Source organism: Eutrigla gurnardus (assembly GCF_963514095.1).
Source record: "Eutrigla gurnardus genome assembly, chromosome: 2".
NCBI classification, from domain to species: domain Eukaryota; kingdom Metazoa; phylum Chordata; class Actinopteri; order Perciformes; family Triglidae; genus Eutrigla; species Eutrigla gurnardus.
Window position 1 is genome coordinate 14,112,296 of NC_139916.1, and position 27,384 is coordinate 14,139,679.

The window sequence follows — 27,384 nt, forward strand, 5'->3', positions numbered from 1 at the left end:
GTATGGAAATGCTCTTGACTGAGGGATTTTAAAGGCGTATTCTCATTTCGGTCTCTACGTACCGATGCACGTCTATGTAATTCAGCCTAATCTGTTTTCATGTTATTGCCAAGGACTGATAGCTTCGACTCTGTAAAGTCATTCAGTAGACGGATCATGTCATTAAGTTAGGGGTGACCCAGTCAGCAGGTATCGGTCATGTTGACCTTCTTTGCATTCCAAGCCTTCGTTGTGTGTCGTTTCTATTGCTCGAACAAACATAATTCTGCCTTTACTCTCCATCAATATCACATTTTCATCTTGGTTTTTATTTCCCTCCCCACACCTCCTTCTCATCTTCTTTCTCTAACCTCTGTCCTCAAATTTCCCTTTAAACCCCCTGAGGCATTCGTGGTTTCAACACCCTCCAATCACGTTCATGTATGACTGCCCGACCTCCATTATACCCCGACCCCCCTGTTACAGTGTAATAATAAAAAAAATGGCAATAAATAACAGGGGGATGACACTCATTGTTCGTCGCTGTAATGTTAAGAATTTCCAAAGCAACAATTGTGTGTGCGTGTGCGTGTGCGTGTGCGTGTGTGTGTGTGTGTGTGTGTCCATTCATTCCCATGTCAGTGTGCAAAGATGGAGAGTTGAAGTTCCATTAAGTCTCCACTGGTGGCCCATAAATCAAAGTGATTTGTCTTTGTTGTGTGTGTGTGTGGGTCACTCCCTTTTTTAGTACTGAAAATGATTAATATATATTATTTTTACAATATTTTAACTGTTTTAATTCATCAAATGAAAAGCCCAAACATCAGGTATTGTAACTTTTCTCCGTCCTGTGTGAGAGGAAGAGTGAGAGGATGTATGGGAGCTCATGATGGACATTTCATAGATAAAACAATAATTTTATGTATCAAAAATGTATTAAGCATATGTTAGTTATTAAATATTTACTGGCTGCAGTATGTTTTGGGTTTGTCTGCTAGACTACACGTTAGAGGTATGTTGTTCTTCATCAGTCCGTCCTCTCTGTGTCTCAGGTTCATCAGTACTACAGCTCCCTGCCGGAGGACAAGGTGCCCTATGTGAACAGCCCAGGAGAGAAATACCGCATCAAACAGCTGCTCCATCAGCTCCCGCCCCATGACAACGAGGTGAGAGTCCAAACTGACCCCCCCTCCCCCAGCACCTCATCCATCCATCCATCTATCTATCTCCCTCCCTGCCCTCCTTCAGGGCAATAAGGAGATAAGAGGAGGGAGGAGACAGACACGGGGGGGAAATACACTCTTTTTAATGGTTGGGAATGGGAGAGGGAGGTGTTTGTGTGCATAGCTTTGTATTGAAGTTGTTTACCTCAATAAACCATTACCGTTATTAATGCTGAGATATTAGTGTGATTGCCGTTAACCAGTGGAAACGTCACAAAGCAGATCGACGCTGACTAATGTTAATAAAAGCAAAATACCAAAAACATTTTTAAAATATTTAACTTTTTCCATGACCATAATGGGAGTAATTATTTCTGTAAATGGACTGACAACTGCTTGCAGCTATTTCTCATGAACATAACTGGGTAGTTAGCTGGCTATGTAGATGACCTTACTGTTCTTAAACCCGCCCACTAAGCTTTGATTGACGCCACAACATCAACAGTGATTTAGAGATCTGACCAAACTACCTTTTTATGAAGAATTTGCTTGAATTGTTTTGTTTACGTTCTAATTCCTGCAGCACAGATTGAGCTAATCTCAGTTTCTAGGATTAGACCATAATGAATAATGCATTTCAGTATTGATTAAATAACATAAAACTGATAAAATGCTTGTCTTAATCGTGAATTGCTGCAGCAGATTGTACTGTTGACTGGACATAAGTGCTGCTTTTCATTATGGCTTATAGTTTAACGCTTCTATATTGATTTTAAAAAGCCCCCTTCACCTCTCTGTGTAACGGATGACATTCTGAAAGTTCACCTTGATGTGACGTGTGCTTGCCTGTGTGTCCAGGTGCGCTACTGCAACGGTCTGGACGACGAGGAGAAACGAGAGCTGAAGCTCTTCAGTAACCAACGCAAACGGGAGAACCTGGGCCGCGGCAATGTCCGGCCGTTCCCCGTGACGATGACGGGGGCCATCTGCGAACAGGTTAGCGGACAGAAATATTAACAACATACATTTTTTATGTCGCTTTTCCCGCGAGACATACGACGAGATCAAAGGTGACGCGTCGTTTCTCTTTGAAATGTCGTTCCGGCGTCTCGTCCCGTGACGAGAGCGAGATATTAAGTGCGACGAGATCAAAGATGCGTCATGTGGCCGGTGGAATGGAAGCAATGAATCGTGTGACAGACGTGCCGAGTGGCTCGCTGGCATTTCAGGTCTTTGCAATGATGTACGAGAGGCGCTCTGTGTGCGCCTCGTCCCAAAGTGTTGTTCTTTAGGGGATGTTGTGTATGTTGTGTCTGATTTCCCCCTCCGCCAGAGCAGCTGTTGGCCGACAACAGTACTTGTTTGTGTAGCCTTACATATTACCTCAGAGTCGAATTTAAAATTGCTCCTGGAAATATTTCGTACCCAGTGTCCCATCAAATACTTAATGTGTCTACATTTATACTTGTAGCGGCCTTATGGGAGCGCAGAGTGTAATGGAGAAACAAACTTGTGCAGCATCCACCATTTGTTATAATGTGTGTGTGTGTGTTTGTGTGTTTGTCGAGCATAATGCAGCGATGTTGTGTTGGTGCCCCAGGTGTAAAGCTGCTTTGTACAGTAGGTTGTGTTTCTGATTGGCTCAGCAGACGCACACATGAGGGAGCAGGTTGTCGGGAGAATGTGTATTGATTGAATTCCCCATCCCCCCTTTGGCCTGCTTGCAGAGGGCTTTGTGCCAGTTAGATAACCTGATTGTAACTCTCGCTCTGTCTCCCATCTTCCCACCCCTCTAAATCTACTCTGCCTACCCGACCTTTCCCCCCACCCCGTCTCCTCAGCACTCCCTCTTGTTTATCTTTCCGGCATCTCTACCTTTACACCTCCCCGTCGCTCTCGCAGTCCTTTTCATCCTCCCATATATCACTCCATTCCTGCCCTTTGCTTCTCTGTGTCTGTCCTTGGCCACACATGCAAGCGCGGCCTCGTACTCTCACTTCAGTCCAGTGTTCATGCAAAGTCGTGTCAACATAGAGATGCACCGATATGATACATTCGAACCGTATCGGCAGCGATGCTGATCTCATTACAGATCGCATGAAAAGGGAAACTGTTCATCTTCAATGGTGATCCACCGTAGCGCTGAAATCATTCACCAATCAACTTTAAAAAGCTTCTTGTTTGTAAGGATGAGCTCCTTTTCCTTCCCTTATGTGACAGAAAACTTTATGATAGCAATATGAAGACATCACCTTGGGCTTTAGGACATGACGGAGGACATTTTTCATTATGTTCTGGCGTTTTTATAGACCAGTTAAGTCATCACAAATGGTTCTACAATCCTACCATCCTGCCTTTTCTATCAAAGCCGTCGCTGGTTGCCCATCAACCTGTTTTAAAAAGGAATTACTTCACATTAAGGAAGAATGGATACCATATGTTTCAAGGTGGCAGCCCGTCCTTTCTCTTCAATAAATGTTCCTCACAGGGGAACCGAACGGTTTTTCAGAGTTCCCCAGACCACTACGGGCTCCGTCTCTGGTTGAGCCAGCTGACTTGATACTGAATCCTCCCTCACATGTCTGTGGGAAGAAAATACTTTACTGATACTGTACATCAAAACCTTTGTTTTTTGAAATGAAAGGAAAAAAGTGTATAAGTGTATTTTGTCATAATGAAATGGTATTGTTATAGAATTCAAACTGTGTATCAGCCACTAAGAAAATTGATATTGGTGAGGGGAAAAAGCTGGGATCCAAGTAGTTATATGTACTAATAATGCTGCCTTGCTGTAACCATGTAGTCAAAATCTCTCTTCTACTTCTTCCTTCACCTCCTTTTTAGTGCGGGGGCCAGATAAATGGCGGCGACATTGCCCTGTTTGCGTCACGGGCAGGTCACGGTGTGTGTTGGCACCCGGCCTGCTTCGTGTGCAGCATTTGCAACGAGCTCCTGGTGGACCTCATCTACTTCTACCAGGATGGGAAGATCTACTGCGGCCGGCACCACGCTGAGAGGCTGAAGCCACGCTGCACCGCTTGCGATGAGGTAGACGCCTGTCACACACACACACATGCCTACACATGGAGGATCACGTGTTAGCACACACACACGCACACACGTATCGCTTACTTGAACATACTGTGCCTGTAATGTGGGACTGTGTCAGTCAAGCTATTTATGCATTTACACATGCAAATTTTGCACATGCCTTTCTAACGCCAAACTTCTGTCATATGATGCTCACAGGCTTTCCAACACACACACACACACACACAGAGTCACAGTTTAACACACGCAAAGGTTTTTTTCCAGCCTAATGGGGTCAGCCCCATATCTTGATCTCCTAACCATTAGCACTGACTTACATCGACTGCAAATGGGGACAAGGATGCCGTTAGTACTTAAAAGAAGCACCCCGGTGTTTTAAGAGCAGCGTAATTAAAAGTAAATGCACCATCTAGAATTCAGCGTGTCCCCACACACATTAGCCTTCTCCACAAGTCAATGACAAAAAGGATGATCTAAGAGGACTTAGCTGCAAAGGAAAAAGTGGTGCGTACAAAGAGGGAAGGGGGAGAGGGGGAGCCAAGCCGGCCCTTTGTCCTGTCATTCAGCAGGCAGCAATAACCCCACTGAGGTTTTACCTCCAAGGACCTGTGATAAACGATACTCTTTCTTATCTCTCCTTCCTTAGATCATCCTTGCGGATGAGTGCACCGAGGCAGAGGGGCGTCACTGGCACATGAAGCACTTCTGCTGTTTCGAGTGCGAGACTGTGCTGGGGGGGCAGCGCTACATCATGAAGGAGGGCCGGCCCTACTGCTGCTCCTGCTTCGAGTCCCTCTACGCCGAGTATTGCGACTCCTGCGGGGAACACATCGGTATGCTGCCGGCATATTTATCGCTTTCGATACAAACTGCATTAATCGCCAACGGGTCATGCAAAGGAACGCCTACGGGGGGGAAAAACTGTCATGCTAAATACACAGATATATGGGAACAAGTGGGATATTATTGGGCTGCAGGTTTATTTCAAGGAGGATGAAAGAGTGACCTATTTCTTTTTGCAGCGAGTAACATGGGAGAAAAGAGCTACAGTAGAAAGGATGTGGCCTGTTTTTTTTTTTTTAGCAGATTCTCACTGAATGATGTCATGGCCAAGCATGTGTGGCAAGGGCATATAGCAGAGGGACCCAGCAACCTCAGCTTACAGAGCACAGAAATATATACAGTATATATCATGCAGTGTGAAACTGACCCCAGGCAAAGGCATGCCTGTATCATATTACTTTTCACCATCGGGGTCTGTTTTTATCCCGGACACATGCACCAAACATCAGTTAAATAGACATCTAAACATCTCCCACCCTGCAGTATTAGAGGCAAACCCCACGGAGAAACTGGAGGTATTTTTCAGCGTGAAACCTTCACATTAGCAACGCTTGGCTCGGCGCCACCGCCCGTTAAAACGCGGTGTGTGCGTAACCCCCAACAGGATGCCCAGGTGTGATTTTGGCACATACCTCTCAACAAATTTGCTCTGTAATTATTTGTTAGACAGGATATAGAAGAGTATTTGGCTAAAAAACACAACTGATTATAAATTGAAACCATCAGAAAACATGCTGGAACCAGATGGCAGCCATTAGCAAATAGATGGTTTTCTTCTCTCCCCCCCTGCAACAACTGCAAGCATACTCAAAACGCAATGTGTTTGTCCAATGCTGGGAAAGCTCCATAATGAGTTTGCCCCCCGGGCGCAGCGAAGTCACAGCCTCCAGCTCTTTTTCTTTCTCCCTCTCTCTCAAGCAACTTGTAATGTGCCACTATTTTCACATAAAACTGCATTTTAAATACAAATGTTCAAGCTCTTTGCTGAACACATGGTGCTTTATATTTTAACTGTGCATTTTTTTTTTCTTGTTACATAAACCCATGTGTGTCTAACCTGCAGGCATTGACCAAGGCCAGATGACTTATGATGGGCAACACTGGCACGCCACAGAGGGCTGCTTCTGCTGCGCCCGCTGTAAGCGCTCTCTGCTTGGCAGGCCTTTCCTGCCCAAGCAGGGGCAAATCTTCTGCTCGCGGGCCTGCAGTCTGGGGGAGGAGCCCAACGGCTCGGACTCCTCTGATTCGGCCTTTCAAAGCGCTCGCTCCACAAGAGAGTCCCGACGCAGCTCCAAGGCGGGGAAGAGTGTCGGTGGCGGTTGTGGTGAAGTTCAGACGGAGAGATTTTCAGGGGAAGTCGACCCACTGTCCTTGCAAATGGATCTTCTGAGTCTCTCCAGCCAAACGCCCAGTTTGACTCGGGAGCCGCCTGCCTGGCAGGGCCAGGAGCGAGCAGGTGACGGCTACGGCTATGAATCCCACTCAGACCCGACCGCCAACCCCACCCCTCTCCAGCTCCTCAGCCAGTGCAATGTCAGGACTGCATATAACCCCAACTGCTCTGGACAGAATAGCCAACAGCAGGATCACAGGATCAAGGAGAGCGGAGGTCTAAAGAGACCGCCCATCTCAGCCATGAAGGGCCACTCTCTGAATGAGATGTGGTTCCAACAGCCAGCTCCAGAGGAGTACTATCCGCCAAAACTGAGGACCCAAAAGAGTTGCACAGAGGTGTCACATTGCTCTCAGCACCACAACGGCTTCTCCTCTGACAAGCGCTCGATCAGTTTGCATGGCTTTCAGAGGGACAGGGACAGAGAGGCGGGGCCTCCGGCGGCGACCCAGGTGGCAAGAAGCAGGAACCCCATCAATGCACTTAACTTCACGGAGCAACTGACCCCTCTGGAGCAGACCCCAAGAGGATCCATGGAATCCTTGGCCCTGTCCAATGCCACAGGTGAGTGTGGTAGTAGTGGTTAGACCCCTTGTTTTAGCATCATCAGTGGCATACATCACAACTTGCTCACATTGTTTGTCATGTAATCTGAAATTCAACTTCACAAAAGTGTGAATAAGTTGCAAAGTTGACAGCGAATTCCCTCTTTTTCCGTACAGGCAACTCAGCAGATGGAAGAGGGAAGCGTCAAGAGCATCTTTCTCGTTTCTCCATGCCGGACCTGAGCAAAGACTCCGGAATGAACGTCTCAGAGAAAAGTAACATGGGCACCCTCAATTCCTCCGTGCAGTTTCGTAGCTCTGAGTCCATCCACAGCCTCACCGCCAGTCAGCCCTACATGGAAATGGATCCTCCCAGGTCCTCCCAGTACCAGGTGCAGTACTGCGATCCCCCTGGCATGGCCATGGGGAAGGGTATGAATAATTTACCGCCTGGCTTCACCTTCCAGGAGGAGGATAGGGTGAGTTTGGTGAGCAGCGCCAATGCTGCCCGCCTGCCACCCATCAGTGAGCGCAGGGTGGGAGGTGGTGGAGGTGGTGGAGGTGGTGGAGGTGGAAGGGGAGCCGGTGTCCGCATAGATGCAGAAGAGACTCCTCAGAGGCGCCGGCACCACCACCACCGCTCCCGGAGATCCCGCCGGTCCCGTTCAGAAAACGCTCTCAACCTGGTGGCAGAGCGAAGGGTGAGACCTCAAGAAAGACCACAGTTGCACGTCCGAGAGGATTACGACCGTTTCCCGCCGCCAAGGAGCGCCAGGGACCAATTCGGAGTAGGGGGAGGAGGAGGGGGCAGATACCAGCCCCAACCCTTCAGGCAGTGCCCCAGAACCACTTCAGACCTGACCCTTCAGAACCCCGGTGCCAGCCGACGCACCGGCTTGAATCAGTACTCCTGGGATGATTACGACGACGACGGCTGGTGTTCCACCTGCTCTTCATCGTCCGAATCGGAGGATGAAGGGTACTTCCTGGGCGAGCCGATCCCCAGGCCCGTCCAGCTGCGCTACCTCAGCAACCAGGAGCTCGTCTATAAGTACAACGGGATCGCAGGGCCCAACCGCAGCGCGCAGTTACACACCCGCAAACGCAGAAAAAGCAAGAACTGCATTATCTCCTGAGATCCTGTCATCTGGTAAAAGGAAATGACTCTTTGTCCAGCTCGTGTCCACTAACATCTTCCATCTGGAACAAAAAAAAGAAATAAATAAAACTCACGGTCCATTTATTCAGTGTTGTTGAGTGTTGAATATCAAGTAATTGAAAAGTCAGTGATGAATTGCAGTTGGTAAAACAGTGAAAAGCAACAGTGTTTGCATGTTTGTTCATTTTAATGTTTCGGAATATCTCCTGAGTATTAAGGCTTACGGTTACATGCGCAGTTCTATCAAGTCACATTTATCAAAAGCTCATGTGCAATTTTTTTTTTTTAGATCATAACTTCATTTCCATGCAGCAAACAAGTGTGCAAGGTAGTCGATTTGGTACAGTTTAGCTTTTTCACGCAACGTGATTTAGATATACTATTGTATTCAGTTCATAGTATGTACATAGATAAATGAATTAATAATTTCCCTTAAGTTAAGGAAGTCCATGTAAATATGGTTGTAAATGAGGCCTCACATATTTTTATATTTTGTATGGATAGAATCATTTATGTATTAAATATGTATAATGTAGAGATAGAAAATGAAAAAAAAACAACAACTTATGCATGTTTGATTTGGCTGACCTGGTCCCTGCATTTGGAATAAAGGAGTATTTCACTGAGTGATTGACAGCTGGTGTTTCTCTCCAGAGAATGACATCACACGTATCTGGCGCTCACAAGAGTGTAACAGTCGCCGCCTCCATCTGTTTAATGCATACATGAATGACAATGTGGCGTAGAGGTTGATGAGGAGAGCCTCCCGCCGCTGGGCTGTTGAACTCGCGTGGTGATGGATGACGTCACATTCAAACACACAGAGCTCCGTTGTCCTGGAAACCGATGCCACTGAGGTGCCGCTGTGTTGCATCAACACATGGCGTCGGGATTTAGTTTAGAAATCTGGTGTGTAAGGCATGTGGCTCTATGGCCGGTCTGTGGGTCCACCACTCTAATTAAATACACCCAAAGCCTTAGCTGCATTTTAATTGTTAAATGGCAAAGGCTAGCATGCTAACATCGGATGCTGAACAAGGTAAACATTGCACCTGCTAATATCCAGCACGATGGTGCCGTCATTGAAAGCATGGCATACTGACGTTAGCATTGACCTCCAAGCACCGCCGCTCCCAATTACAGGCTCCGTTAGCCTCTAGCATGGCTGTAGCCTGTCAGCGTGTCTACTTGTACGAAATGAATCGATATCCTGTTTAAATATTGACATCTGTAACGGGTTGTATCTGTGAGAGTTAAGCAGTGTCGTACCGTAAATTGGATTGCCTCTGACGTCCATGTGGTCTGGGGATTACCGCCGCGAGCGAGCCCCCATAATCCTCACGCGCATATGCTGGGAAACGAGATGCGTGGAACGCCAATCTCTTGATTAGAGGTGTTGGAGGACTTACGCTGCTGACATGATTGGCACATTAGTGTGTTTTACTTCACCTAACCTCAACTTCCAGGGCGTTTGCCCCAATTTCCATGTTTATTCAGGGATACACTCGGCTAACTCGCAGACGGGGAGGGAAGGAGTCCTCACTTGGTCAGCGGTGATACGACAAAACCAGCTGCACAAACATATGAGATACATTATGTCAGACCGCCGATTGGCCTGGCCTGTCGATGTGGACCTTCCCCTGCTTTTAGTGAGTCTACAGCTGCAGACTGTTACTCACATCAGCTGCAAGTCTGGATGAGTATTACTGCAATCAGTGTCCCTGGACACTAAAACACAAACTTCTGTCTTCGGTAATGTGGATATTATTGTCCTTGACACATGAGCTTACATCATCATCAACTTAGCCCACACGATTGTTTCTTTATTAGTCTCTTGCCAGGCCTTTACCCAAGCATGAGGTGTCTCCATGTGTTTAATTAAAAGCAAATGAAGGGCCCTACAGGGAGCGGTGCCACAGATTGCAGCCATATGCTTGCTGGGCCTTGCCATGTTCAAGATAGCGGATGGTGGGAAGATAATCCTCGAGTTGCTTGGACGCTTCCAGTTGTGACAGTCGTGTTGTGGACCAAGGTGGGACGGCCAGTAAATTATATCCATGAGCAGTTCTGTGCTGTCGGGGTTCTGCACATATGCATAAAGAGTTTCCAGTCTGGTGATACTCACAAAATTAATTTCAGGAAGAGTTAGTTAGTTGCCTTAAAATTTGAACATGTATTTATGGGAAAGGACTAGGCTGCACAAGTGTTTGTTGAGAAGGCTAGGAGGCTAAAAAAAAATAGAAAAAATAAAAGCACAAAAATATGTCCACAAATATGACAAAAACAAACACAAGATACAAAACGCTGGTGTGTCTACGGCGGTATTCTGTGTGAGAGCAGCGTTGGATCTCTTTCAGCTATAATTGAATACCTCTCTTAAAAACGTTTGCTTCCTTTAACAAAGAAGACTGATTGCCCAGATGAGGTTTTTGCGTAATGAAGTAGGACATTAACTGTATATTGAGCCTCTACTGGTAGGCAGAAAACAGCACCTGTCAGTGTAACACACTGTCGATGTTTGAAGTCCTTTAGTTGAGCAACATTTTCCAGAGCCTTTTTTATAGTCATCATCAAAAACAATGGTCATGTTCAGAAAATCCCTCAGGACATCTCATTTCTGCAACAGCAGGTTTTAGAATGAGTTTAAATCTCAGCCTCATTCCTGCCTTTGTCTTCTTATTCTTCTTTACAACATGTCAGTCAAAAATAGTTAATTCTAAACATGTTAATTAAATAAATATCTACTATACTAACAACTGAGATGGAGCTGAACAGCAGAAGCTTTGCCTAATTGGAAAAAAACATGCCTGTTCAGCATTTTTTGAGGGATTCATTCAGGATCCAGTGAATTAAAATGAGAGTGAGTCTCTTTAGTTTTGGGTGTTGTCTCATAACTAATATGAATACAAGTATTAGTATACTTGTGACCACGCTGTACAGCAGGTTATTGTAATACATAAGACTATCGAGGAAGCTAATTAATCTCCCACGGAAATCCATTCATTGAATCACATTGACTGCACTCTAGTTTATTAAGGCCTGACAGAGTCCACAGTGTCTGGAGAACAGACAGCCATCCTTTCATTCACTCTGAGGTATGTGTCTGCGCTGGATAAACAACAGGCCAATCACGTGAGGCTGTGGATCCAGACAGAGGTTTGTCAGATCAGCCTTTAATTAAGTTAATTACGCTATTTAAATGATGTGACATTATGACAGAGAGTCACCTTGTTTTAATTAGTTTAAAATCTGAAAGACATGGGAACATTGAGTGACCTTTATATCCACTGTGTATTAAGGTCTAATATTTAAAAATGTGTATTGATATTAGCTAGAAAATATATTTAATTCATAAACATACCTGTGTATTGAAACCCACCTCAGTTGAAACGTGTACCAGTTTAATTAACAGCTGCCTATATCTTAGGTGCGTGTGTGTGTGTGTGTGTGTGTGTGTGTGTGTGTGTGTGTGTGTGTGTGTGTGTGTGTGTGTGTGTGTGTGTGTGTGTGTGTGTGTGTGTGTGTTGAAGCCCAGATGCACAGCTGTCATGAGTTGAAGCCGTTTGAGTTGTTTTGGGAGACTCTAAAAGCCATAATTACCGGTCTTTAAGAGCACAACGGCTGCAAATTACAGCTGGGCAAACTAAAATAGCCTGATTCAATTATTTACAAATGAAGAATGCCAATGGTGTGTTATCGCACGCACACACACACACACACACACACACACACACACACACACACAGAACCAGCTTCATCTCAGAGGCACGCAAGTACACACAAACTCTCACCACACACACGCATACACACACTTGGCTGGTGAATAAGAGACGCGTGATAGGAATGACTGGGGCCTTACCAGCAGTCTCCCCTCCTTCAGCCTCATCATGTGTGTTCAATTATCGTGGAAAGAATGCACCAGAACAATGTCAACAGATCCACAAATACAGACATCACAGTATACTCCAGTCTGACGTTTAGATACATGAGCCAGGCTCGGACAAAAATCACCTCTTGATATTCATTATCCGTGTTTGGGGGGCTTTTTTCCCTTCCCGAGGGTGGGAATCCCCCATATTCCGACAATCTCCATATGCCAAGGAGGCTTACTCCTCTCCTGAGGTGGATTTGTTAATATTATGTGACAGTAACTCTGCTGTCCATCTGCTCTCTCCTCTCTCCTCTCCTCTCCTCTCCTCTCCTGTCCTCTCATCTCTCCTCTCCTCTCCTGTCCTCTCCTCTCCTCTCTCCTCTGCTCTCCTCTCCTCTCCTCTCCTCTCCTCTCCTCCTCTCTCCTCTCCTCTTCTCTCTTCTCCTCTCCTCTCCTCTCCTCTCCTCCTCTCCTCTGTCATCCCTACATCCCTTTCGAGCTCTCAATTGTCTACAGAAAAGGACAGTGAATGAAAAGGAAGTAGTCTGGCAGTATTAGACTTGTAGAGCTTAACTAAACCAACTAATCTCAAAATGCATTCTCAGCCACTTAAGTATGACCTTTGCCCTTTGCACTGGCCCGATTGTTGTCTTTCACCTACGCTGAGAGAAAATAACAAACATGTCTTTGCTTATGTGCCAGGTTTGTGTTAAACTGCAGCTCCAACAGCACAAGGGGCAGCTCGCCATAATGGAGAGCGGCATGATGGGTACCTTGACGTTGCACTGCCAGAGGGCTCTGTCTGGTTCATGACATCAGCCCGCTCCAGCCCTCTACTCTGTGATTATTAAAGAGCTCAGGTCTCTGGAGGGGTCCCATCTGTGTGCCACCTGCACAAAATCATCACTGATGGCAACGTTTAATGCAGGACACCGTTTCACAAGTTTCCCTCATGGATATCTCTCAGGTGTCCCTTATTCCCTCTTCCTCTTCCTTCGCTTCTCTCGGTCTCTGTCTGTCTGTTTTGCAGAGATGACAGATCGGCCGATTAGTTCTCCAGTGTTTAATGAGGCAGAGAAGGTCTGTGATGTTGACTTAACAGCAACATAATTTTCCAGGACTTTCAAAGACAAAGTTATCATTACACTTTTATTTATGTAAAGGCAATTTAACCTTTTTTTGCAGCACGCTGTAATAGATTTATGTCTGGCATAAGTTGATATGGAGGAAAATGTTGATTTGAGAAGGTTTAATGGTTATTAAGCAAAGGTTTATTCAATATTTCAGGACCTCTCAAATCTTTAAACCTTTAGACATTTACAGCATTATGTTGTGCATTTTTACGGGTCTAATTTTCAGTAATGGCCATTGAAGATTTTTCCATTCATCCGTTTATCTGCAACAGCCCATCCTGTTAAGAGTCGCCGGGGGCTGGCTGGCGCCGATCCCAGCTGACACTGGATGAAGGCAGGGTGCACCCTGGACAGGTCGCCGTTCTATCACAGCACACTTAGAGATATAGAGACATCCATTCACGCTCACATTCACACCTCCAGGCAACTTAGAGGCATCAGTTCATCTAACATGCATGGAATGCTTTGGACTGCTGCCCCAGTAATGCAGTAGCCTAGTTTCCACTGTTAGTGGCTGGGTCTCCGTACATGCAATGCAATGCTGATATTCAATCGTAAGATCAGACAATATTGCTGACGACACGATGAATTCTCTCAGCAGTTTCCATGACAGCACTATCACAGTAACATATTAGATGTGTGTCATTTTGAGCATGTTCCTGGAACCTGTGTTATCATACCTCCATAATACCTGTATATGATGTTTTACAAGAGTTGGTGTCACCTTTAACAGATTGCGAGTGAGATATTTGCCACAATCAAAGTCAAAACGGAACCAAACCCAAACAAGTAGTGGAGGACGGTGTAAAGAGTGGGAATCTAATTTTTTCTGGGAATCTAGTCTGTCCACGGAGGCTCGAGACATGGTATTTCCCTTTTTAAATCACCCTCCTGTTCTGTAGCCTGGTGGCTGACCTCTGAATGGATGCCCACGTCTCAAATTATTGTTGTCAAAGGGATTTATGAAGCTACCTATTGTGCAAACACATATGGGTATGTTTAATGGTTTATTGTGAGGATCTCCACACAAGATGATTCTACTAGCTATGCATATATGAGTAAATGTACACATGTGTAACAGCTCTATGAAATGCTTTTCACCTATAACTTCAGGAGAGTTTTCATTGGGAGAGACATAAATTGAAATCGCCCTTCACTGAGGCCACTGAATAACGTCAGTGTGACTTGCTAATTCTCCTGACATCTGCCACCCATCCTCTTCCACTTATCTAAGTAGATAATCTTCGGACACAATGGGCAATTTAATCAGGTGGATTTTTTTTGTGACTACTGTGCATTAATTGGCATTGTTTCATTTAATCATATTCACATGGTTTATACAGAGCAGCATGTGTCCGCCTATTCACTGGAGAAATCATCCATGTAGAAAAAACTTGAGATTTAAGAAAGAGTGACTCATTTAATCTGTAATACATCCAACTGCATTCACTCTTCTCTGATTTGCAGTGCTGCTGGTGAGCTCAGTGTTGCCAGGGGGAGAGACAGAAAATGAATGGAACCTTTTATTGACCGTTTAAGATTGGAGGATAACATGTTTAACACATTCTCAGGTAGAGGGGAAAACACTGGCGTATTACATTTAACTTAATTTAATTTGTACTCTGAGTTACTGAGTTACCTCTTAAACAGAGTTTGGTGTGATTATTTTATTAATAATAATAATAATAATAATAATAAGAAGAAGAAGAAGAAGAAGAAGAAGAAGAAGAAGAAGAAGAAGAAGAAGAAAACATTAAAATACATAACAACTCTGCACAGATTGTGATACAATACGATTGTGATAGAAAGGAATAATGACAATGTTCTGTAACGGTAGGCAACAAAGTTTTGTTAAAATGTGACAAATACAAAAGAATAAATTATAGATAACAGCAAATATAACTATTTACTTGGACTTCCTATCAGTTTCTTTCAACACCATTATATCAGTATAAAATTAGATAAAACCACCTGTGGCATTTGTGAGTTTAAATGAATTTATCCTTGTTGCTATGACTACAGTGGTAGTGTATTGCATTTTAGCAGATTAACATCGCCCTCTTTTGATACAACGGAGCCATTACAGCTGTAAACTGAAGTGACTGAGACCCAAACAGGTTTTTTCACATTATACTTGCTGACGTCTTATGCAATATGTAATGTACGAATGTTCAATACAGATGCACGTGACTGCCTTGGACTCTATTTTAAACCAAAATCCATTAATTGTTCTACTCTTCTGCTCGGCGTATGTGCCATTATGTCTGCATGTTGCAACCAATAAAGACCCATCGGTGTGACTACAGTGCCAGGTCTGCAAGAGTAAACTGCTCACAATAGTTTCTCCAATTAATCCTTCACTTAATCCTCCTACAGCGTTAACAAGGCACAGCAGGACATCTGCACAGAATGATCAGCCAAGCCAGAGCCAATCACAAAGTGCTGATGAAGCCTCAGTGGCTGCTTGCTGGCTGGTGAGAGGCAGCGTACACAGGCAAACTGGCTCAAGCACAGAAAAATATGTCCCAAGTAAGAAACTGTACAGTAGACAATTCTGCTTCTAGTGTGTTCTCATTGTAAGAATGTAGAAAATGCTGACACAACGGGAACATTAGCATAATGCATACTGAAGACAATACTGAGCACAATGACCAACCTGATGTCCTTAAAAGAGGAAAAAGACCAACAAGTCTGCTTTGTCTGCATAATCCTGAGGAAGTATCAAAATATAGACTTTCTATTTGACGAGACCTTTATGTTGAGAGGATGAATATCACAATCTTCATCTGAGAAATGAGAGGTTGAATTCATGAGCGCTAAACATACCATCGTTCAATTAAATACGTTTCTACAGCCTTACTTGGTCTGATATGACCACTAGCCTAAGGTGGCTAGTGTTGGCAAACTTTAGGTCAAAATGACTGTATATTGGATGTTACTGACTACGCTGACTGAATGACTCTTCACCACTTGGTAACGTGTAGCTACAGGTGCAGTTGTATCAGGTGTGGCTACCCCACACTACATCACAGTTGCAGTGATCCTAAACAAATTGCTCTCTTTAAAAATGACAGAAATATCAAGAAGATTGATTAGGCTGATTACCTTTGTTCCTGACTGAAATCATATGGAGGATTACAAATTAGGAAAATCCATCTGTAATGGGCTCCAGCAACTTATTTCAACATTTGAAGCAGTGGTCCAAACACAGAACCTTGTGGGACTCCCTGGCTAACTTCAGCCTGTAGAGGATTCATCTTTAACATGTACAAACTGGGATCAATCTGATAAACAGGATTCAAACCAGCTTAATGCGCTTCCTTTAATGCCAATTAAATGTTCCGGTCTCTGTAAGAGGATGCGGCGGTCACTGGTGTCGAATGCAGCTCTAAGATGATAACAGAGGCAAGTCCTCTGTCTGATAAGTTTGAGGATAGGTCATTACAGATTGAGGGCAAGAGATGATTATTTTTCTCTCTAATGGTAATAATTTAATCAATAAAGAAGCTCATGAAGTCACTGCTACTGAGGACTAGAGGAACACATGGCTCTATAGAGCTGTGGCTCTGTCAGCCTGGCTACAGTGCTGAAAGGAAATGGGGTTGTTCTTATTTGTCTCTATTAATGATGCGTATTATGCTGGTCTTAGTGGAATGCCATATCCTAAAGTTGTCTTGACTCTTCTTTTTAGGCGGTGCTATGGAGTCGAGTGTCACTGTACGGTTTGAGCCGTTACAGTTGACACAATTCATGCAATATGCAATGAAAGCAGAGATGCAGAGATTGTCAAAGGCTTTATTCAGGCCGCAAAAAGGAAATCAAATAACAGAAGGCGCCTCTAAAAGGAGGGATGGCTACGAAAATTACTAACTTAAACAGGCTATGAAAATTTAACGGCAAAAGGCCAACAAAAAACCCTCAAATGAGGCAGACAACTGGATGATTCTCAGACTATGACTAAAGTAACTGGTGGCTCTTGACTGAAGACAAGACACACGGGCACAGGACAAAGGGAGACGCAGACTATTTAACACATGAGGGTAATGGGCAACAGGTGGAAACAAGCAGGAATCAGGGATGACATCAGACTGGGGACACATGAGGAAGGGCAAGTGACCTGAAACAAGAGGAGTTACTTTTCAAAATAAAACAGGAAATAAGACAAACATGGAGACAGGACAAAATAACTCAGCTTGACATACCGGTGTGACAAGTTCAGCATTGTTTACAGGTTTATCACAATACTTTAGCTGCAGTGCTCTTCCATTGTATGGGGTTTTCTCCTGTGATGATTTGCAATTGATTAAAATACTAAAAACATAAATATTGTAAAATAAGAGTCACTTCTCTGTCAGTTTGAAACCGGACTGCCTTATAACTTGGTCTCCACTCTCTTTTCCTCTGAGAAGGATTTCCCACAGACGGTGATGGCTTTAAACTCCTCTGAGATCTCTAGCAGAGTCTTCCCTTTAGTCTCAGGCAGGAGGAAGAAGGTGTACAGACACCCCAGCGCGGAAATAAAGGCAAACAGCCCAAAGCAGTACGAATCCATGGCAGCCTGAGACAGATGAATCAGTGTAAAGCATCACATTTCAAATCATGGGTAATGTTTCTCATCATATCTGAATATTTGATGATATGCAGTGAAATTGCTGTATTACAACTTAATGTCATCCAACTAATCCATACTGTAAATGCAAAGATATACAGTGGTTGCTTTTACAGTGTAAACTATTGTGTTGCTTGTGATTCACATTTGTTGTACTCACCATAAGGAATGGGAATACGAAGGCCAACACAGCAAAGAGCAACCAGCGCTGGCTCCCCATGAGGACGAATGCCGCCACGCGCTCAGACTGGATGAAGATCTCACTGTGGAGAGGTGCTGTGGCTCCCCCTGGGTGAAGCAGAGAAATGATTCAGGTGATTCAGTCCATTATCTGTGCATGCAAACATCTTTTCCATGTGCAGACCGCTGTGAGACACAAACCAGGTCCTCCGCAAAAGAAGATGATGAAGACGATGATCAGACTCGCAGTGATGTATGGAGTCCAATAGCTAGAATCCTGCATGAACACAATTATGTAAATATCGATACATTCATATACAAACAGAGTGATCTAGAACAATTATGTATTTGCCGCCTTGGTACACCGCAGCAGTCAAAGCAAATGCACATAGTTTTCTTAGGAGTCGCACAGGGTCTATTTCTTTGGTAGAAAATAGTTCCAGTGAAAACACAGTAAAGCCTTTGGTGCCCTGCTTCTATTATTAATTAGAACCAGCACATTGATGACAGGAGGATCATTGAATTTATGTCATACATTGTTTCAATGCTACGAAAACCACAAGCTCATTTTCATTCACTTCCATTGTATCTAGATATTAGAAGACATCTAAACCTGCATGTCTTGACACTAAATTGTTGACATTTGGGTGAAATTACCCTTTAACCCTACATCCTACCAACAAGGAATGTGTCCCTGGGGACCCAAAGAAAAAAAATACTGCAAGAGCAAACATCATAGCGATATGTTAACTTATTTCTTCTCAAAACATTATTAGTTATGTAATTAATGTCATTTGAAGAAAAAAAATGTTAAAAATGTTGACCATAATTTAGTATTTAAAACCATGCAAAAGCAAAAACAAAAGCAAAGAGACGGAAAATGATGCTATGAAGTCATGACAAAAATCCTCATGATTTTCTATCAAAAATCGGAATGATAGAAAAGCAACAGTACCTCTGTGGTCTTTGGGGATCCCACTTGGTAAGATGAGAGTTAAAGTGCATCTCTTCTCACCTCTAACAGCTACATCGGTATTCAAAGGTGACAGGTTTACCTTCAGGCTGAGCGTGATGGTGATCAACACCAAGCTGGCAGACATGGCGCCATAGCCGCCCCAGAACAACGGCCTCCTACCCATGTGCTCGATCAGCATCCCCTGGGAGAGAAACGGGAAGAAGAAAGTTGTCGTCTTGGGCAAAACGCCCTTTTCGGTCAAGACATATTTAATATATATATAACAACTAGATAAGAATTGTATAGTAGACATTATTTGTATTTATTGTACAGCCATTTGAATGAGTTAACACGATGCCAGCTAGTTTTATTCTTCTGTTGCATCTGCTTAAACTTAGACCTCAAAGCCAACCACCACTTGGCATCTACAGTTTATATCTCAATTATATTCAGTTTGCCGTCTATAGCCATATATTCAGTATGTTACAGTGAGAGGAACCTAGCATGCTGCAGTATCGCGTATTCTGCATTTGCCAAATGGCCATGACTAATACTTTGGGATTAGTAGTGGCAACCTTTCAAACCAGGGCTAACCAAAATGTTTCCCACGTTTTCTGAAGGAACAGCCTGGAAAGAAAAGCAGAAAAAAAGCTACAGTTCTGTAACAAACTTAAGAGAAGGTGTAAATAAAAAGATGGCCTAAAGAGCTCGGGTACAGACTGAGGGAATTACTCACACAGAAGATGGATGTGAGGATTTGAGTTACTCCAAGACCAAGAGTCACATAGCGGATCTTGTCCGTCGGTATACCCGTCTTCAGGAAGATGTCATAAGAGAACGTGTTGATCTGGGGGAGACAGAAGCATGGGTTTGATTTTTTGAGAGGCAAAAATCTTCCTTGTTTGATGCTACTGTTAGCACGAAAGAAGGCATTTAAGTTCCATCCTCACTGCAGGCATGCCCGACAGCTGGTTGCAGCAGTAGACGGTGGACAAGGTCAGAAGCTGCCATCGGACGGTCCTGTCCCTCAGGAGCTGCAGGGTGCTTTTCTGTGGCGTTGCCTCAATGACCGCCTGCTCGGCTAACATCTCGTCCATCTCCTGTTTGTAGTCGCCTTCGCCCCACAGACTCAGGAGAGCTGGGATGCAGAGACACAAAACCTGAGGAACGTCCTCCTCCGTACACGTCAAGCTCCTCAACGGTTGGAGGTCAGTTTGTGGACAGTTGGCTCATCCTCAAATCATTCTTGGTGAATTTGAAGTGGGGCATTCTTTTTACTGCAAAAGCCTGTATTGGTTATGTACTGTGTCAATAGGGGGGAATATACCAACCTTTTTTGCAAGCCTTTTCATCACCTTTCTCTATGAATAAGTGTCTGGGAGACTCGGGCAAAAAAGGCAACACAATAACCTGAACCGCTGAGAAAAACGCAGGGACGCAGAGGACGACATTCCACAGCTCCTCGCCTCCGAGGATCTCACTGAAAGAACAACAAAGAAAACACTTCTCACTTTATCTAAATCTAGTTTTCCTTTAAAAAGAAGAATAGACTATGGCTTTTTGCTTGGATCATCCTCATCAGGTGTCACACCTCAGTCCAAAAAGCTGTCCAAACATTTTACCAAGCGACAAAAAGGTCACCGCGGTCAGAGTCACGGCCCCTCTTATCTTCTTGGGTGCAATCTCTCCCAGGTACATGACATGGATGCTGGCTCCGAAACCTGCGGGAAAAAGAGGGTTGTTAACCCGGCAGCTATATGCGTCGTGTAGAATATATCCTGGTGGCTTACCGGCAGAGTAGCCATACAGGACCCGTGCCAGGATGATCATTTCATACGATCTGGCACTTTTACTCGCCAGCATGATCGCTGATCCAACAATGGAAACAAAGCTGGTGCAGATCATCGCCTTCTTTCTGACAACAAAGGAACAAAGCACTTCAAGTCTTTGTGAGGCTCCAGGACTGAATGCAGCACCAAGCCCCTCTTACTCACCGTCCCATCATGTCTGTGACCACTTTGACACTCAGGGCACCAAAGAGTCCCCCGACGGCATACATGGACACGATGAGAGACCAGATCATCGTGACGGTCCGTGGAGGGGGAGGCTCCTCGTATCTGTCATACCAGGTGCTGTTGATGAAGCGCTGGATGTACTGCCGGGAAGGTTTGAGAGGACATTTTTGTAGTTTGGTGAAGCAACAGCAGGATGAACAGAAATGATGACCAGTGGTGTATCTCACCGGTGAGGGAGAACTCAATCCAGTATTGTGGTAGCCGTTTTGAAAAGTTCCTCCAATTCCCAAAATGATGATGACGAACAGAGCATTGCCATGGGTCTACCGAAGTAAGATAAGATAAAACAAGCCTTTATGAGTCCTACATTTACAAAAGGACAGTGAATTAGTAGTAATTGGACACAGATAGAAGCCATTTTAACAACTGAATACCTTGTACGTCAATATATTGGACTCTTCACAATATGCAAAAGGAAACTTCTCACCTCGATTGTGAATGAAAGGAAAGGTCCATGACTTCGAGGGTTATAAATGAAGTGCTCCAACATTACAATCCTGCTCTAGACACTGGAAACTTTTTCTGGAGTGATGCTGAATCAACTAAATTAAATGGTGTACTTTCATCATATACTTATGGAACCTGATCTATAAAAGTACTACTGGATAGCACAGCCGGGTGAAGCCGCTAGCATTCGCTAAAACGTTAGCTAGCTAACACTTGAAGCTAACAACTGCTAAATACAACCGAAACTGGCTAATCTAGTGCGCTCTGAACAGCCATACAAAAAAATGTTGGAAGAAAGTGTTGTATAGTCAATAAGTGGTCTTTTTTTAGGAAGCAACTATATTTGTGTATATACGTTACAGACTAAAATGATAAGTAGCTCTGATTATGCTCTTATCCTAAACATTTATGATATCTTCAGGTAAACTATGCCGAATAAAATATGTCAGAAAGTTAGTGTTGGTCTTATGTGGCGACAGGCAATCTTAACTGAATAATCAGCTCATCAGAAAACTGATGATTTGTGGGGATAATATGAAACAATAACTTGATCTCATTCTCTGTTCTCAGATCAGGAAAACCAGCATTAAGTTTATCTTTTGTCCTCCTCTAAGTGTGTTTACTTTTTGTATTGAATGATGAGTTTAAAGAATAATTCTAAAACAGAGTGCAATGATGACTCAGCTGAAACTGTGGTTTGGATGAGTCACTGAGCTTGGACAAAGTCGAAAATAACTTGATTGCCTAAAACAACAATTTTATCTTTTTTCCCCTGTCAATAAAAGTTTGCTTGACCAAAGCATATTGTTAGGTTTTTACATAAAAATAGCAACGTTTATAAAAGATTTTGACACAAACTTAGAAATCAATATTTTCTTACAGCTGAAACATTCTGTGACTATTTATTATACAGGCCTACATAGATAAAAGATGATACAGAAATTCAGTAGAATATGGTAAAAGCTTACCAGCTGTTGTAGCAAAGTGTCCATTCTGTCTTTACTCTCATGGACCTTAAAGGACTTTGAATGGACTGAATGGACTCTTATGCATTTCTGGCTGGTTATCATTAACTTTTCTAACATTCTGACAAGAAATAAAGTAACCAGCAATCCCCCCACAACCCAAACAGGGCCTTCACCTGCGACACTTGTCTGCCAAGTGGAGTGGACAGATGTTAATGCGCAAGACAATTGAGCTGATTAACGCATGGAATCCAGAGCTCAGTGAGCTCAGCTCACCATCAACATTAGTAGGTTTGCATCATTTCCATAATGTAAAATGTAATCATGTTTTAGATAAGATTTTCCTCCAGACATTAAAGTTCTGTCTATTCTTTAACTAATTCTAACTCTCCCCTGGTTGCCATGATGAAGCAGCTCCATTGATTATGGCTTTGTAGAGTCGGCAGGCACGCGCGTAACTCAGGGTTTACATTCTCAGAGTTGATTTAACTAATTCAGAACAGCTGTTCTGGAATTAAAAACTCAAAGTTGCCCATCTCATAGTTGGTCAACTCAGAGTTCAGGGTTAGGTTCAGAGTTGGCTGAGCCTGCTTTCTGGAATACACCCCGGGGTGTGAGGGATATGTGGAGTTGGACACGGGTGTTGTTCACACTAAGACCAGCAGAGGGCAGTGAATGAAACGTGGTTGTTAAATGTCGGGCGGTCCTCCGCTCTTTCCTCCGCTCGCTGACTGACGCTCCGGCGGAAACAACACAGTCTTGTGTTTTCCGTAGTCATCGTTGACTAACGCTAGCTGGTAAAAGCGAGTGGTGAACACAAAGAAAGCCTTCAGTTTTTTGCCTTATTGCTATTTTTCCCAGACACAAAATGCCGCTCGAAAATCTGGAGGAAGAGGGTCTGCCCAAGAACCCCGATCTGAGGATAGCACAGCTGAAGTTTCTGCTCACAATGGACGGCCACCGACAGGACGCCAAAGTGAAGACCGAGCTCATGGACGCTATCAAAGCTAACAGTGAGTTAGCACATCGCTGTACTGTGCTTTGTAACGGTGGCCTCGGTAGCACGGTGGCTATAGCATGATGCTGACGTTCATGTGTGCATGTACGTGCTGTATCGAGCGCATATTGTCTGACACAGTTCAAAATTGCTTACCGGTAATCTTAACGGAATTAGCACGATAGCTTACGTTATTAGCAACTGTCGGCTAACGTTAGCCAACCGTCTGACGAGGAGAAGTTGCTGCATGAACTTAGCTTGTTTAATTGTTCTGTGTCATGTAACGTAATTTGACCTCCTACTGAAACTCACAGGGAACGAAACAAAGGGGGATGCCTATCTGTTTTAATCAAAAGTCAATGTAAAACCTCACTGGGTCGTGTATGAGATGCAAAGGGCGTTCGCTTTTTAAACTGAGGGCTGTCACAGTCCACACGTTGAACTCTGCGTTTCTCTGCTCCAGATATGGCTCCGTATTACGAAGGTCTGTGTAAGGACCTGAAGTGGCAGCTGGACAGCGACCTGCAGAGTAAAATGAAGAAGGCCAACGAGGAGGAGCTGAAGCGCCTGGATGACGTGCTGGAGGACGCAGAGAAGAGCCTGGGAGAGAGCGAGATCCGGGACGCCATGATGGCCAAAGCCGAATATCTGATCAGAATTGGAGACAAGGTAACTCCTCCACTATGAGGACGCGTTATTTGACGCAATGTCCTGTAAAGTGTGGACGTTAGAACTTGCCACCTGTGGGTGATTTTTAATTATAAGTGGTTTATATGCTGTGACACTTTGGTAGATGTCATTGATGTGGTACGATGGACAACATATGTGATCTGACCACTGAAACAAAGTATGCAAGAGCAAAACGATGACATTGCTTTATTGATGCAATTCTTTATAAAATGTTGTCAAACCACTAGATATATGCAACTTTAACCCCAGCTTTAGTATTTGCAAAAATGTGCTACTGAAGCAATAATAGAAAATGTTTTTACACATGGCGTCGGTGGTTCTCATCTACAATGCAGGCTCAACTTCATGGCCATATGGATAGTAGGAAGATACAGTGCTGAGGGCCCTTTTCCAAAATCGGATTTTGTTGCCTTTCATTTTCTTCTAAGACAGAGTTTAAGCGTTAATACAATTTGCAGTGGATTGCAATAGTGTCAGTGTTGAAAAGATGCATCATTGAGCTTTAACACCAACCGATATCAGATGTCTCCTTAGTACAGGCACATCCATATCTTAACTAGACAAACGCTGCTGCCCTTGTAAAGTTGCTCACTTCAAATATTGATAAATTCATACTTTCCAAAGTGCTCACTTTTTTTTAATGTTGCTATTTGTGCCAGTTAACATTACAAACACATAATCATGCCAAAGCTTGTTATTGGTAAGTTTCTCATAATCTACAATTCAAAAACAATTCATTTCTGTACATCCTTTCAAACATGATCAGACGTTATAGCAAAGTGGTTTGCAGTTTCCCTCTGAAAGTATCCTAGTAACTTCAGCTGTTAATTATTTTAAGAGTCGTATGTACACACTAGAATAGTTGCAAAATCATTGGCAATGTCGGCCTTTGTCTTGTGTGTCCACAGGAGGGCGCTCTAACAGCCTTCAGGAAGACTTATGACAAGACGGTGGCTTTGGGACACAGACTAGATATCGTCTTTTACCTGCTGAGGATCGGACTCTTCTACATGGATAGCGACCTCATCACACGCAACTCAGAGAAAGCCAAGAGGTAAAGGCTGGGATATCTTTGTTCCTAAACATTTCCACCAACAGTCTCTGTACTCTTTTAAGTTCGAACCTCTCTATGCACTGAATTTCTCCACAGCCTTATTGAGGAGGGAGGAGACTGGGACAGGAGGAATCGTCTGAAGGTCTACCAGGGCCTGTACTGCGTGGCCATCAGAGACTTCAAACAAGCTGCTGAGCTCTTCCTCGACACAGTCTCCACCTTCACCTCTTACGAGCTCATGGACTACAAGACCTTCGTCACCTACACAGTCTATGTGTGCATGATCGCCCTCAAAAGGCCTGACCTCCGTGAAAAAGTAGGAGACTGATGTTATGGTACTAGAATTGCATATTTTCCGCATCCAAGTTGGCAGCATGACGGCAATGAAATGTGTTCCTCTTTAGGTAATAAAGGGAGCCGAGATCTTGGAGGTGCTGCACAGTCTACCTACTGTTCGTCAGTATCTTTTCTCCCTCTACGAGTGCCGTTACTCTGTGTTCTTCCAGTCTCTGGGTGAGAAAGCGTTTACAAGTGACCAGATAATATGTTTGTGTTCTTGGTCACTTGTAGAGTGTTATCCTGTTCTTGCTGGATTTTTCATGTCTGCCACATAGTAATACTTGAATAATGACCGTAAAACTTTGTTCTCTTTGTGCCACAGCCTTGGTGGAGCAAGAGATGAAGAAGGACTGGCTCTTTGCGCCACACTATCGCTACTATGTGAGGGAGATGAGGATCCAGGCCTACAGCCAGCTGCTAGAGTCCTACCGCTCCCTTACCCTGGGTTACATGGCTGAGGCCTTTGGTGTCAGCACGGAGTTCATCGACCAGTGAGTGCCTGTGCATCATGTCCATACGCACATCCCCAGGAGACGTTGTGGGGGGGAAAAAAATGCTTTTGAACACTAGTTGAGCCTCAATGTCACAGCAGAAATCCTAGCTGTAGTCGTCGCCTTTAGATTTTAGAGGAGTCAGGGCTTAAGTGCAGCATCACATTGGCCTTGTTTACGTCCTTCTTTTCGATGTGATTTTGCCACAGATGTGCCAGATTGTAACTCAGCTGAGTCCGTATGCATGTCCACGTTTGATATGTGCAACCTGCCTGATGGAGTATATTTCATGGTCAAAAGTCTCTACATAAAAGTCCCCCATTATTTCGGCTGCTTACTTTTCCTACCTGCAGTATTACATTTTCCTATAAATTCTTCATGATTAAAGTCCCCCTGTCATTTTCTTATTTAAAATATTTTATTTTGAAGCAGCAAAATCTGGAAATGTTTGGATTTCATCAGCAGTTGCATAACAGCGGGCCTCAGCTGTGCTTCACCACCGTTTTTACTTTCTTTGCTCTCGCTCGGGAGAGGAACTCCCGTGTGGGGTGAAGATTAGGTCAGACTTGGGTTTGATAATGGTGCGGACTATGAGATCTAAACGTATGTGCCCCAAACCACCGGGGCATGTGGTCTTGCTTTTCCCCTCCCAATGTGAGGAATATCCCGTCTCAGAGGGTACAGACTAGACAGTTAATGTGTGTCACATGATGGCATTGCAAATGTCACATTGAAAAGACGAGTGCAAAGTCACAGATTTTTCACCTTGCTGAATCTCCTCTCCTTCCTCAGAGAACTCTCCAGATTCATAGCTGCTGGACGCCTCCACTGCAAAATTGATAAAGTGAACGAGATTGTGGAAACCAATAGGTAAGGTTAATGTTTTTAACCTTGGTACTTCCAGTAATAACTCTGTAACCAAAGCCGTGACTCTAAATCTCTTCCTGTTCTTCTTTCAAGACCTGATAGCAAAAACTGGCAGTATCAAGAAACCATCAAGAAGGGCGACTTGCTGCTGAACAGAGTCCAGAAGTTGTCGAGGGTTATCAACATGTAACCATGGTGGCCATATTGTTATGCAAGGGAGGCTTGCATCATTCTTCTTGGTATACCCGAACCAGTAGTTTGTCTGAGAAAGTGACTCTTATATTGTGTATATAATAAAATTTGTTTAACTGTTGACATTGCATTTCTCTCTTTTTTTTCTGTCATGGCCGTGTGCGTTATGTTTTCAGGATGTCCGTCTGGGCGGCAATCGGTCACATCCACATACTCGCGATTTGGTGCAATCTTGGACTCAAGGATGAACTGATGTGAGCTTGGTCACTGTGACTTTATGTCTCTTTCATTCGCGTTGGTGCTCTCCCTGTCTCGGTACCGAAATCTGGTATTAAACAGGCACCGATGCTAAATTATTAGTGAGTAGATAATATATTTGATCCAAC

The 27,384-nt window shown here is 44.0% G+C and overlaps 3 protein-coding genes across 6 annotated transcripts in view; 2 read left to right on the forward strand and 1 right to left on the reverse strand.

Moving 5' to 3' along the window:
- The window catches only part of prickle2b (prickle homolog 2b), a 75,974-nt gene extending 67,215 nt beyond the window's left edge, over positions 1–8,759 (forward strand). For both annotated transcript variants that reach the window (XM_084039333.1, XM_084039334.1), the window contains 6 exons: positions 1,032–1,145; positions 2,001–2,138; positions 3,987–4,190; positions 4,840–5,026; positions 6,100–6,993; positions 7,152–8,759. In XM_084039333.1, coding sequence (XP_083895459.1) covers positions 1,032–1,145; positions 2,001–2,138; positions 3,987–4,190; positions 4,840–5,026; positions 6,100–6,993; positions 7,152–8,110 — 2,496 coding nt within the window. In that variant the 3' untranslated portion in view covers positions 8,111–8,759. The remainder of the gene's footprint in view (positions 1–1,031; positions 1,146–2,000; positions 2,139–3,986; positions 4,191–4,839; positions 5,027–6,099; positions 6,994–7,151) is intronic.
- Positions 8,760–16,998: 8,239 nt separating this feature from the next.
- Positions 16,999–22,405, reverse strand: slc2a9l1 (solute carrier family 2 member 9, like 1). Of its 3 annotated transcripts, XR_014598350.1 has the most exons (14): positions 22,372–22,405; positions 21,124–21,219; positions 20,876–21,036; positions 20,672–20,796; positions 20,473–20,602; positions 20,213–20,361; positions 19,832–20,019; positions 19,618–19,728; positions 19,476–19,508; positions 18,982–19,083; positions 18,128–18,203; positions 17,907–18,034; positions 17,340–17,695; positions 16,999–17,254 (listed from the first exon to the last, which is right to left on the reverse strand). XR_014598350.1 is itself a non-coding variant. In XM_084027634.1 (13 exons), the coding sequence occupies exons 1-13, from the start codon at positions 22,393–22,395 to the stop codon at positions 17,510–17,512; spliced, it is 1,509 nt and encodes a 502-aa protein (XP_083883760.1). In that variant the 5' UTR covers positions 22,396–22,405; the 3' UTR covers positions 16,999–17,509. The 3 variants fall into 3 exon arrangements, 2 of the variants coding, with proteins under 2 accessions (XP_083883760.1, XP_083883761.1); XM_084027634.1 differs by having other exon boundaries at positions 16,999–17,695; XM_084027635.1 differs by lacking the exon at positions 19,476–19,508 and having other exon boundaries at positions 16,999–17,695.
- A 738-nt stretch (positions 22,406–23,143) lies between these two features.
- Positions 23,144–27,119, forward strand: psmd6 (proteasome 26S subunit, non-ATPase 6). Its single transcript, XM_084039574.1, has 8 exons — positions 23,144–23,381; positions 23,829–24,034; positions 24,964–25,109; positions 25,206–25,425; positions 25,514–25,622; positions 25,771–25,939; positions 26,732–26,809; positions 26,900–27,119. The coding sequence occupies exons 1-8, from the start codon at positions 23,237–23,239 to the stop codon at positions 26,994–26,996; spliced, it is 1,170 nt and encodes a 389-aa protein (XP_083895700.1). The 5' UTR covers positions 23,144–23,236; the 3' UTR covers positions 26,997–27,119.
- The last annotated feature ends 265 nt before the right edge of the window (positions 27,120–27,384 follow it).